General features: G+C 42.3%; 1 protein-coding gene across 2 annotated transcripts; it reads right to left on the reverse strand.

Annotated features, from left to right (window-relative positions):
* Positions 1–6896: 6896 nt before the first annotated feature.
* Positions 6897–9119, reverse strand: LOC119308072. 2 transcript variants are annotated; one of them, XR_005149795.1, is made up of 3 exons: positions 8634–9119; positions 7911–8418; positions 6897–7803 (listed from the first exon to the last, which is right to left on the reverse strand). XR_005149795.1 is itself a non-coding variant. In XM_037584187.1 (2 exons), the coding sequence occupies exons 1-2, from the start codon at positions 9093–9095 to the stop codon at positions 8395–8397; spliced, it is 546 nt and encodes a 181-aa protein (XP_037440084.1). In that variant the 5' UTR covers positions 9096–9119; the 3' UTR covers positions 6897–8394. The 2 variants fall into 2 exon arrangements, 1 of the variants encoding a protein (XP_037440084.1); XM_037584187.1 differs by having other exon boundaries at positions 6897–8418; positions 8574–9119.
* Positions 9120–13773: the final 4654 nt, after the last annotated feature.

A 13773-nucleotide genomic window follows, 5' to 3' on the forward strand; every position in this document is an offset into this window, starting at 1 on the left:
CACAAAAGATTTTCATTGAACCCGTTGCACTTGGTATGACACCTAGATCGGATATGAACTCCTTCATTCAGACTCCTTCATTTGCTGCTTCCGAAGCAGCTATGTACTCTGCTTCACACATAGATCCCGCCACGACGCTTTGTTTAGAACTGCACCAACTGACAGCTCCACCGTTCAGTATAAACACGTATCCGGTTTTTAATTTAGAATTGTCCGGATCAGTGTCAAAGCTTGCATCGACGTAACCATTTACGGTGAGCTCTTTGTCACCTCCATAAACAAGAAACATATCCTTAGTCATTTTCAGGTATTTCAGGATGTTCTTGACCACTGTCCAGTGATCCACTCCTGGATTACTTTGGTACCTCCCTGCTAAACTAATAGCAAGGCACACATCAGGTCTGGTACACAACATTGCATACATGATAGCGCCTATGGCTAAAGCATAGGGAACACTTTTCATTTTCTCTCTATCTTCTGCAGTGGTCGGGCATTGAGTCTGACTCAACTTCACACCTTGTAACATAGGCAAGAACCCTTTCTTTGCTTGATCCATTTTGAACTTTTTCAAAACTTTATCAAGGTATGTGCTTTGTGAAAGTCCAATTAAGCGTCTTGATCTATCTCTATAGATCTTGATGCCCAATATATAAGCAGCTTCACCTAGGTCTTTCATTGAAAAACTTTTATTCAAGTATCCTTTTATGCTATCCAGAAATTCTATATCATTTCCAATTAACAATATGTCGTCCACATATAGTATTATAAATGCTACAAAGCTCCCACTCACTTTCTTGTAAATATAGACTTCTCTAAAAGTCTGTATAAAACCATATGCTTTGATCACATTATCAAAACGTTTATTCCAACTCCGAGAGGCTTGCACCAGTCCATAAATGGATCGCTGGAGCTTGCACACTTTGTTAGCACCTTTTGGATCGATAAAACCTTCTGGTTGCATCATATACAACTCTTCTTCTAGAAATCCATTCAGGAATGCAGTTTGACATGCATTTACCAAATTTCATAATCATAAAATGCGGCAATTGCTAACATGATTCGGACAGACTTAAGCATCGCTATGGGTGAGAAAGTCTCATCGTAGTCAACCCCTTGAATTTGTCGAAAAACCTTTCGCAACAAGTCGAGCTTTGCATACAGTAACATTACCGTCAGTGTCAGTCTTCTTCTTGAAGATCCATTTATTCTCTATGGCTTGCCGATCATCGGGCAAGTCAACCAAAGTCCACACTTTGTTCTCATACATGGATCTCATCTCAAATTTCATGGCCTCAAGCCATTTTGCGGAATCTGGGCTCACCATTGCTTTTCCATAGTTCATAGGTTCGCCATGGTCAAGTAACATGACCTCCAGAATAGGATTACCGTACCACTCTGGTGCGGATCTTACTCTGCTTGACCTACGAGGTTCGGTAGTAACTTGATCTAATGTTTCTTGATCAGTATCGTTAGCTTCCTCACTAATTGGTGTAGGTGTCACAGGAACCGATTTCTGTGATGAACTACTTTCCAATAAGGGAGCAGGTACAGTTACCTCATCAAGTTCTACTTTCCTTCCACTCACTTCTTTCAAGAGAAACTCCTTCTCTAGAAAGGATCCATTCTTAGCAACGAATGTCTTGCCCTCGGATCTGTGATAGAAGGTGTACCCAACAGTCTCCTTTGGGTATCCTATGAAGACAGATTTCTTCGATTTGGGTTCGAGCTTACCAGGTTGAAGCTTTTTCACATAAGCATCGCAGCCCCAAACTTTAAGAAACGACAACTTTGGTTCATTGCCAAACCACAGTTCATAAGGCGTCGTCTCAGCGGATTTAGATGGTGCCCTATTTAACGTGAATACAGCCGTCTCTAAAGCATAACCCCAAAACGATAGCGGTAAATCAGTAAGAGACATCATAGATCACACCATTTCTAATAAAGTGCGGTTACGATGTTCGGACACACCATTCCGCTATGGTGTTCCGGGTGGTGTGAGTTGCGAAACTATTCCGCATTGTTTCAAATGAAGACCAAACTCGTAACTCAAATATTCTCCTCCATGATCAGATCGTAGAAACTTTATTTTCTTGTTACGATGATTTTCCACTTCACTCTGAAATTCTTTGAACTTTTAAAATGTTTCAGACTTATGTTTCATTATTTAGATATACCCATATCTGCTTAAATCATCTATGAAGGTGAGAAAATAACAATACCCACCACGAGCCTCAATATTCATCGGACCACATACATCAGTATGTATGATTTCCAACAAATCTGTTGCTCGCTCCATTGTTCCGGAGAACGGGGTTTTAGTCATCTTGCCCATGAGGCATGGTTCGCAAGTACCAAGTGATTCATAATCAAGTGATTCCAAAAGTTCATCAGTATGGAGTTTCTTCATGCGCTTTACACCAATATGACTTAAACAGCAGTGCCACAAATAAGTTAGACTATCATTTTCAACTCTGCATCTTTTGGCTTCAACATTATGAATATGTGTATCACTACAATCAAGATTAAAAAAAATAGACCACTCTTCAAGGGTTCATGACCATAAAAGATATTACTCATATAAATAGAACAACCATTATTCTCAGATTTAAATGAATAACCGTGTCGCATCAAACAAGATCCAGATATAATGTTCATGCTTAACGCTGGCACCAAATAACAATTACTCAGGTCTAAAACTAATCCCGAAGGTAGATGTAGAGGTAGCGTGCCGACCGCGATCACATCGACTTTGGAACCATTTCCCACGCGCATCGTCACCTCGTCCTTAGCCAATCTTTGTTTAATCCATAGTCCCTGTTTCGAGTTGCAAATATTAGCAACAGAACCAGTATCAAATACCCAGATGCTATTGCAAGCTTTAGTAAGGTACACATCAATAACATGTATATCACATATATCTTTGTTCACCTTGCCATCCTTCTTATCCGCCAAATACTTGGGGCAGTTCCGCTTCCAGTGGCCAGTCCCTTTGCAGTAGAAGCACTCAGTCTCAGGCTTAGGTCCAGACTTGGATTTCTTCTCCTGAGCAGCAACTTGTTTGCCGTTCTTCTTGAAGTTCCCCTTCTTCTTCCCTTTACCCTTTCTCTTGAAACTGGTGGTCTTGTTGACCATCAACACTTGATGCTCCTTCTTGGTTTCTACCTCCGCAGCCTTTAGCATTGCGAAGAGCTCGGGAATTGTCTTATCCATCCCTTGCATGTTATAGTTCATCACAAAGCTCTTGTAGCTTGGTGGCAGTGATTGAAGAATTCTTTCAATGACACTATCATGCGGAAGATTAACTCCCAGTTGAATTAAGTGATTATTATACCCAGACATTTTGAGTATATGTTCACTGACAGAACTGTTCTCCTCCATCTTACAGCTGTAGAACTTATTGGAGACTTCATATCTCTCAATCCGGGCATTTGCTTGAAATATTAACTTCAACTCCTGGAACATCTCATATGCTCCATGAAGTTTAAAATGTCGTTGAAGTCCCGGTTCTAAGCCGTAAAGCATGACACACTAAACTATCGAGTACTCATCAGCTTTACTCTGCCAGACGTTCTTAACGTCATCAGCAGCATCTGCAGCAGGCCTGGCACCCAGCGATGCTTCCAGGACGTAATTCTTCTATGCAGCAATGAGGATAATCCTCAAGTTACGGACCCAGTCCATGTAATTGCTACCATCATCTTTCAACTTAGCTTTCTCAAGGAACACATTAAAATTTAACGGAACAACAGCACGGGCCATCTATCTACAACAACATAGACAAGTAAAATACTATCAGGTACTAAGTTCATGATAAATTAAAGTTCATTTAATCAAATTACTTAAGAACTCTCACTTAGATAGACATCCCTCTAATCATCTAAGTGATCACGTGATCCAAATCAACTAAAGCATGTCCGATCATCACGTGAAATGGAGTAGTTTTCAATGGTGAACATCACTATGTTAATCATATCTACTATATGATTCACGCTCGACCTTTCGGTCTCAGTGTTCCGAGGGCATATCTGCATATGCTAGGCTCGTTAAGTTTAACCCGAGTATTTCTGCGTGTGCAAAACTGGCTTGCACCCGTTGTATGTGAATGTAGAGCTTATCACACCCGATCATCACGTGGTGTCTTAGCACGACAAACTTTGGCAACAGTGCATACTCAGGGAGAACACTTATAACTTGAAATTTAGTGAGAGATCATCTTATAATGCTACCGTCAATCAAAGCAAAATAAGATGCATAAAAGATAAACATCACATGCAATCATTATAAGTGATATGATATGGCCATCATCATCTTGTGCCTTTGATCTTCATCTCCAAAGCACCGTCATGATCACCATCGTCACCGGCGCGACACCTTGATCTCCATCGTAGCATCGTTGTCATCTCGCCAACTATTGCTTCTACGACTATCGCTACCACTTAGTGATAAAGTAAAGCAATTACATGACGATTGCATTTCATACAATAAAGCGACAACCATATGGCTCCTGCCAGTTGCCGATAACTCCGTTACAAAACATGATCATCTCATCAATAAAATATAGCATCATGTCTTGACCATATCACATCACAACATGCCCTGCAAAAACAAGTTAGACGTCCTCTACTTTGTTGTTGCAAGTTTTACGTGACTGCTACGGGCTAAGCAAGAACATTTCTTACCTATGCATCAAAACCACAACGATATTTCGTCAAGTATGTGTTGTTTTAACCTTCACAAGGACCGGGCATAGCCACACTCGATTCAACTAAAGTTGGAGAAACTGACACCCGCCAGCCACCTGTGTGTGAAGCACGTCGGTAGAACCAGTCTTGCGTAAGCGTACGCGTAATGTCGGTTCGGGCCGCTTCATCCAAGAATACCGCCGAATCAAAGTATGACATGATGGTAAGTAGTATGACTAGTATCGCCCACAACTCACTTGTGTTCTACTCGTGCATATAACATCTACGCATAAACCTGGCTCGAATGCCACTGTTGGGGAACATAGTAATTTTAAAATTTTTCCTACGCACACATAAGATCATGGTGATGCATAGCAACGAGAGGGGAGAGTGTCGTCCACGTACCCTCGTAGACCGTAAGCAGAAGCGTTATGAAAACACGGTTGATGTAGTCGTACGTCTTCACGACCGACCGATCCTAGTACCGAACGTACGACACCTCCGTGATCTGCACATGTTCAACTCGGTGACGTCCCACGAACTCACGATCCAGTAGAGTTTCGAGGGAGAGTTCCGTCAGCACGACGGCGTGATGGCGGTGTTGATGAAGCTACCGACGCAAGGCTTCGCCTAAGCACCGCTATGATATGACCGAGGTGGATTATGGTGGAGGGGGGCACCACACACGGCTAAAGATCAATGATCAACTTGTGTCTATGGGGTGCCCCCTCCTTCGTATATAAAGGAGTGGAGGAGGGGGAGGGGCCAGCCCTCCTAGGCGCACCCCAAGGGGAGTCCTACTCCCAACCGGAGTAGGACTCCAACCCTTCCAAGAGTAGGAGTAGGAGAGAAGGAAGGAGGAGAGAGGGGAAAGGAAAGGGGGGCGCCGCCCCCCTCCTTGTCCAATTCGGACTAGAGGGGGAGGGGGCGCGCGGCCTACCCTGACCGCCCCTCCTCTTCCCCACTAAGGCCCAATAGGCCCATTACACTCCCCGGGGGGTTCCAGTAACCCCCCGGTACTCCGGTATTTGTCCGAACTTGCCCGGAACTCTTCCGAAGTCCAAACATAGTTATCCAATATATCGATCTTTGTTTCTCGACCATTTCGAGACTGCTCGTCATGTCCGTGATCATATCCGGGACTCCGAACTACCTTCGGTACATCAAAACACATAAACTCATATTATCGATCGACACCAAACGTAAGCGTGTGGACCCTACGAGTTCGAGAACTATGTAGACATGACCGAGACACGTCTCCGGTCAATAACCAATAGCGGAACCTGGATGTTCATATTGGCTCCTACATATTCTACGAAGATCTTTATCGGTCAAACCGCATAACAATATACGTTGTTCCCTTTGTCATCGGTATGTTACTTGCCCGAGATTCGATCGTCAGTATGTCAATACCTAGCTCAATCTTGTTACCAGCAAGTCTCTTTACTCGTTCCGTAATGCATCATCCCGCAACTAACTCATTAGTCACATTGCTTACAAGGCTTACAGTGATGTGCATTACCGAGAGGGCCCACAGATACCTATCCAACAATCGGAGTGACAAATCTTAATCTCGATCTATGCCAACTCAACAAATACCATCGGAGACACCTATAAAGCACCTTTATAATCATCCAGTTACGTTGTGACGTTTGGTAGCACACAAAGTGTTCTCCGGTAATCAGGAAGTGTATAATCTCAGTCATAGGAACATGTATAAGTCATGAAGAAAGCAATAGCAGTAAACTAAAACGATCAAGTGCTAAGCTAACTGAATGGGTAAGTCAATCACATCATTCTCCCAATGATGTGATCCCGTTTATCAAATGACAACTCATGTCTATGGTTAGGAAATTTTAACCATCTTTGATCAACGAGCTAGTCAAGTGGAGGCATACTAGTGACACTATGTTTGTCTATGTGTTCACACATGTATTATGCTTCCAGTTAATACAATTTTAGCATGAATAATAAACGTTTATCATGAAATAAGGAAATAAATAATAACTTTATTATTGCCTCTAGAGCATATTTCCTTCAATAGTTAGGTGTGGCGGTGAAGGAGATCTGTGAGTTCTAAATATAACCATGAAAAACAGGAAGCTCTTAATATAATCATGAAAAATAGGAAGCTTTAATTCACATGAAACCAAATTGGCTCTTATAGGCCGATCGATCGGCACAACCAAAAAAATTGTTAAATTAACAACAAAATTGAAGGCCATGGCTTTGTTGGAGCAAAGAGATAATCTCCACATCTTGAATATGTGGGAACCAGATTAGGATGACAATGTTGAAAATGTCCTACAAATTCAATACTTCATTTTTCTGTGATCAATGCAGATATCTTCTATGGGTTTCTGGCTACTTGTTGGCAGCAATAGTAGGTTGGTGAGCAACTGAGCCTGCTTCCTTGTTTAAATATTCAGACCAGCACATCGAAAGGCTGAACAAGTATACTGATATAATACTAACAACCTGTTAGTACCAGGGTAATATTTGTGGGTGAAAATGCCTCAAAACCAAAGTTGTGAGTCTAGCTTGTTTCCGCTTGCATCATCTGTGTGGAGGTCATGGCTTTCCTTACAGCAGAACATGGCTAAACTCCACACCTTCAACCAACCAGAGAGATGTAGTTAGGAAAGGTATAATGGCGTACTGGAAGCTGAACTCTTCTTTGTCTACACTAATGTACTATTTTGACTACTTGGGCCCAAAAATGTAAGAGTTAAACTTCCAGGCAGATGCACATTTTTGTATGCAGATTAGGCAGATGCAAACAATTGTGCTTAGAAGAACATATGTAGGCTGACCTAGAGTACTCAGTGGAAATTATCCTCATGAGCCATTAGTACACCACATTTTCCAAAATCAAGATGCTCAGACAGAACAAAAAATCCTTCTGGTATCTGGAATATTTTAGTCCTACTGATGTGCAAAAAAATATTAGCACAACTGAAGCAAAGGAGATCACAGGATGAAAAAAATTAATCATCATCACAATAAAATAACTCTTTCTCCTCAATCTGCATAGCAGAGCTTGAGTACACACAAATATATAGTAACAGAATTTACCGCCTTTCCATATACCTAGATAATTAGATTTCCTTGAAGGCAGAGTCTGTAAGAAAGGAATATGTAGAAATTAGAAAACCAACATAAAGCAAACTGACATTCTTCTATACTTACCAATTGAGGTGCATTAGTGAGAAAACTGAAACTTCTTACCATGTTGCTTGCACAAGTAGCAGGCTTCCTAGGTTTGAATCACTCGAAGAGATGAATGGACAAATCGCGACAGTTGCTCTGTTCTGTCGATTGTGCGGGAGGACGAAGTGGTGAAGACAGACTAAGGGACAGAATGCATTACAAATTCAACAGCCAACAACGACGGGAGCACATCTCTGAAGAAAAACAAATCCATTATATGACCTCTACTCTCTAATAGCCGGTGGAGAAAGTTGATGCTAGAGAGCGACATCACCAGCACAGACAACAGATTCATCACCACCACTGGCAAAGCTCTATCCAGGCTGCAGGGTGCCGACGCAGGTTCATCTCCATTGTGCACAACCAGGGAGTCCACCGGCGGGCGGTGGGCACCGGGGAGCCGGCGGCCAGTGCTCCGTCAAGGCAATTAGTGCAGCAGCAAGTGGCCTTGCACACCTGCTTCATGCCCATGTCTCACTGCTCACCGTAATACACTTGCCTCCTACTCGTTGTCGACGTTCGCAACCTGTAGTACCAGCCAACAATTAAGATATATGTGAACACATACACAAGCAATCACGCACCGCATCATCTACACACCCGAGACAACAACTTCTACACACTCTAAATTGACGACGTAGCAGCACAGAAAACAGTATGTAGTCACATTTGATCAAACACCTTGCTTGCCTCAAAATAGGAATATAATGGAGGGGGTAGTGGGATCCAGGGGATGGTGACCAGGGGAGACACAGCAGGCGGCGAGCAGGAAACACACGCCGTCGAGGGGGCTGGGTAGCCATCGTCGGCAGGGACTGGGCGCGCGGGATGGACGCCGACGAGCAGCTCGTCCGTGCTCCCCGCATGGTCGACGAGCAGCTCGTCCATGCTGCCCCCACCAAGCGTTTGGCAAGGTGATGCATCCAGGGGACGGTCGTTGGCTGGATCCCATGGCCTTGATCCGTTTCTTCGGTTGGGGAACAACTCATCATCAGCAGGGCTCGCCGTCGGTGACGAAGGGAACCGGAAGGAGGCCAGCGAGAGGTGGAGTACAGCGGCTGGGTGTCCCGCGAGATGCGGCGTATCCTCTCGATCTCGCCCGGATTCGACGACCGCAGTGGGGGCAGCAGGCGAGTAAGGGCACCGCGGAGCAAGAGGGATTGGGGCACCGCGGCGGAGGAGGGAACCCTGCTTTCTTCTCATGGGGGCAGCAGTTTCAGCGATGTACGAGTCAAGGCAAACTTTTTTTTCTTTTCTTACGGTGAGACTAATGTGGACTGCGGGTTGCTTTCTATAAACCACATGGACATTTGTGTAAAAAGAACGCCACGGTGAACCCGACAAACTTAACCCGTGGTTTATTATTACTAGCAAAAGAGCCCGTGCGTTGTAACGGGAGAGAAAACATAACACACACTCTTAACTCAACAACCATCACTCAAGACCACAATAGGTCCATCTTCTTTATTTTTGCGAGGCATCATATTTGTGTTGCCGCTTATCCTCCTTCTCGTCCTCGCCGGCGATGGCCTTGGTGTTCACACAAAACAACAAAAAACGTGTGTTGAATATGGTTAATCCTAAGGCGTCTCTCTCTCCCTCTCTCCTCCCTTCCCCCCTCTCTCTCTCTCTTTCTCCGTCTCTCTCTCTCTCTCTCTCTCTCTCTCTCTCTCTCTCTCGCTCGCTCGCTTTCTCTCACTCTCGCGATGAGAAATCTGTCGTTTTCCCTTGCGACATTTTTCAGAGGTATGCACGTGTAGTTATCGATGTTTTATTTTCCGTATATGGTTATAGTGGAGTGTTTATTTGCAATCCGGATCGCCGCCGGTATGAAAAAACGGATCTTGCGCTATAAATTATAAGTTTGCTTCCATAATAATATTTTAAAAATATTTAACAGGTAAAATTAACATCATATTTAGATTCCACACATTTTTCTAATAAAATTTCATATATAATATGTTAAAATCGAAGTTACGGTTTAAAAGATACAAATAATTTAGAAAATCATTTGGTTTGACTCAAATATATTCCAAAATAATATTTAAAGATACTTAAAAGGTAAAAATAATCTCATATTCATATTCTACATATTTTTCTAATCAAATTTCATATATGACATGTTCAAATCGGAGTTGCGGTTTAAAAGATATGGATGATTTTAAAAACATTTGTTTGACTTAAGTATGATCCACGGATGAATTACCTAAAACATCAGGGGGGGTTTCGAAAAATGTAAAATAATGGTTCGGTGTGACTTAAATCCAGACGGCGGGTTGATTTCATGAAAAGACAGGGACTTTTGTGTAAAATACGAAAAAAAACGATTCGTTTTAACTTAAAACAGGACTGCGGGTTGAATTCTCTGAAACAGAGGGACTTTTCTGAAAAATAGCATGACGGACGAAAGAAACCCAATTTGCTTTATTATTAGGTAAAGATTAGGAAAAAAATATTATTATTATTATTATTATTATTAGAAATACTTGCAAAAAATGGCCGTGAGTTGTCAAGGAAAGACACTACGTATGTGATGCTATCAAGATTTGTCTTAATCAAAAACTTAATTATCCATTTGCTAAAGTATCATACATGCACAATACATGCATTTGTCTACGTAAGGAAATCCTTAGTTGAATGCCCATGTGTTACTATGCAAAAACAAATCAATTGATCGCGACTTAACTCTCTTGTCACCCAAGTAACATAAATCTACTTTAGTCTTGGATGAAAAAATAATTATAGATAAAAGGTATTTTTGGGACGCAAGTTTGGGAAGATGGTATGTATTGCCGTCCTTGACCACTTAAATTTGTTCATAGCCTCCTCGCTCTTTTCCAAAAACATCATACACCAATATCATGGTTAGCAATCTCAACTGTGGTATTGTCTAAATCTCAATGCAAAAATTCAGAACATGCATCCTACCTATTGCTCCTTAGCTTCAATAAAATGAGCATTGTTGCCATGGTTAGAAATTAAATCGGGTGAAATTAACAATATAGTGTACAACAGGCCAGGCAAAATCTGAGTTTATACATACCCTACAATCCATTGTGATCTGGTTACTATAGCACATAAAATTGCAGCTCAAAAGCTTATGCTGGTTTTACATTCTTTTTCCGTGTTTCGTTTTGGTCAATTTTTTTCCATGAGTAGGTCTCAATCTTAGTCAGTGCACATCAGGCCGAAAGGCCAATTTGGCTGACACAGAAGTCCACCTCGGCTTAAATAGAAAAATAAAGTAAGGTGCAACACGCCTGCTCTCGTAGCCCTTGGCTGCATGCGAGATTGAACAGTCCACACTCTTCCGAGCATCGCCGCTTATATTCCTGAAGGACGTGGATTTTTAGAGCACCTGCACCCAGGCCCTGCTATCCTAGCTCTCTAATATCGCTTTAAGATCCGTGTGACACAACTAAGTTTCTATATCAAATTTTCTTTTTTTTGCTTCTCCCACATAGAACATATCTTGAAGTTGAAACCTATGCAGGATGGCAAAGCTTTCTAATTAGAATCTAGGATAAATCTTTCAGATTTTTTTGTCCGACGTAAATACTAAAAATATGATTTTTTAATCAAACAAAACGTATTTTATATATTTATGTTTGACAAAAAAATCTGAACGATTTATCCTAGATTCTACTCAGGAAGCTTTGCCACGCTGCATAGGTTTGAACTTCAAGATATATTCTATGTGGGAGAAACAAAAAAGAGAAACGTATTTGCACGAATCTTAAAGCGGGAAATGGATGGCTAAATAAAGAGGGCCTGGGTGCATGTGCTCTAATATATATTTTCGTATTCCTGAAGCTTCTTTTCCTGGCTCCGCCTCTCCCCATCTCTCTCTCTCTCTCACTCACTCACTCGTCAGTCGTCACAGGAGGACACCATGGAGCAGCAACCTCGAGTTGACGAGCGACCCCGCGCAGCCGGCAGGTGTTCCACCGCACCCCTCTCTGCCTCGACCCCGTTCCTCCACGGGTCTCCTCTGTCGCGCGATGGACACCGACCTCGTGCCCCTGCCTTCTCGCGAGCTCGCCTGAGCCACAACAATGGTGCCGCCGCCCAGCGCTACAATGGAGAGAGGAGCACATCATCAGCCGACCCCTTCCTCCCCTGCTGCATCACTGGGCCTCCTTCCCGTTTTCTTCCCTCCCTTCGACTTCTTGCAGCGAACCGAGGCCATGGCCGCCAGCTCCCCCTTCTTCCTAAGCTTTGCCATGGGTTGCCCAAGGTCAAATTCGGTCGCCACGGTAGAGCGCTAGCTGCTACTGTCAGCTTCCTGCCGCCGCCGTCCTTCGCTAACGCAGCTCTCCCTCCAACCTTTTAGCAGTAAGACTGAATTCTCTTCTTTCCTTATTTCTTTGGAAGCTTTCTGTATATTTAGAAGCAAGACTGAATGTTCCTTTTCCTTCAACAACAGCACTCGATCCTCCTCTTTCCTCGTTTCTCTTTTAGCGTCTGTATCTTCATTTGCTTATTGATTCCCGAAACACCTCCTCGATACCCAAAGAAGTTGAAGTCATATATAAATTGGAAGAAGCAAGTGCAAGGGGGCGAGGTGGGACTATTTAAAAGGAGCATCAAACCTTTTCGTAGCAGAATTTGAGCTAGCTGAGTTGGTTGCAATCCCTGTTACAGGGCTGGAGGTACGAGTTTGAATCATATACCAACATCAATTTTTGCCTCCCGTCCTCCACTAGAGCGGGGCCACCTTTCACCAGGTGTGTGACTTAAATGGGCCAACGCGACTGACCCAGGAGCCATAACACGCGGGTGCAGGCCCAAGTCGCGCAATGCTTTTGACGTACTGGCAGCCGACATGTAGATAGATTAGGACGATTCCTATATGACGCGCGCGAGCGTCAAGGCGTCACCGCTTTGCTGAAGCAAAGCGACCAATCGACAAGATACGAGCCGGCCCACTTGAGCGAGGAACTGGTTTTGGGAACCTTCTAGAAGGTTCCCTGTACCAGGTTTTCTCAGTTATGGTTTCTTTTACATGTTTTCCGGTTTTCTTAAATACTTTTATGTTTCGTTTATTTTTCGTTTTTCTGCTTATTTCTCCTTTTTTTTATTTTCTAATTTTCTGTTTTTTTTTCATTTCCTTTTTTATTTTTCCATAAATTCAAAATTTCAAAAACATGTTCAGATCTGTCAAAATTCGTTTGACTTTTCATAATATGTTTTTGAAAATTTTGTTCATGTTTTTAAATTTTGTTCACGGTTCAAAAAAGGTTTTGAACTCCAATTTTTTGTTCACTGCATTGAAGAAAAATGTTGACCATACATTGAAAAAAATGTTCAGTGTGTATAAAATGTTCATCGTGCATAAAAACTTTTGTTCAGTATGCATTCAAAAATGTTGATTGTATTTTTTTTAGATGTTTAGTGTGTATTTGAATAATGTTCATCGTGCGTAGAACTTTTGTTCAATATGCATTCAAAATATGTTGATCGTATTTTTTTAAATTGTTCAGTGTATATTTGAATAATGTTCATCGTATACTAAGACAATGTTCAGTGTGTATTCTAAATTCGCTTTCAAAAAATTGTTCACAATACAAAAGAAGTTGTTCAGATTTTAAAATTTGTTCAATTTTTGGAAAACATATTTTACGTTTCAAAAAAAGACTTTTCGATTTTTGAAACATAGTTCACCTATTTATGAATATTTTTCACATTTTTTCCTAAGAATTGTTGGAAAATGTTGAAAAACAAGGATTTACCACTTTCGTTGGTATTTTAAAGGGCGTCAAGAGGCCGCTCGACCAGGCCATGCAGAAGCACTGCTCCTTTGGGTTCTTCACGTTCCTGGAGCACGAGGACACCGCCACCTCCATGGACAACATGGACGACGCCGAGTTCTTCGGCCGCG

Source organism: Triticum dicoccoides, chromosome 5B (genome assembly GCF_002162155.2).
Source record: "Triticum dicoccoides isolate Atlit2015 ecotype Zavitan chromosome 5B, WEW_v2.0, whole genome shotgun sequence".
Classification (NCBI taxonomy): Eukaryota; Viridiplantae; Streptophyta; class Magnoliopsida; order Poales; family Poaceae; genus Triticum; species Triticum dicoccoides.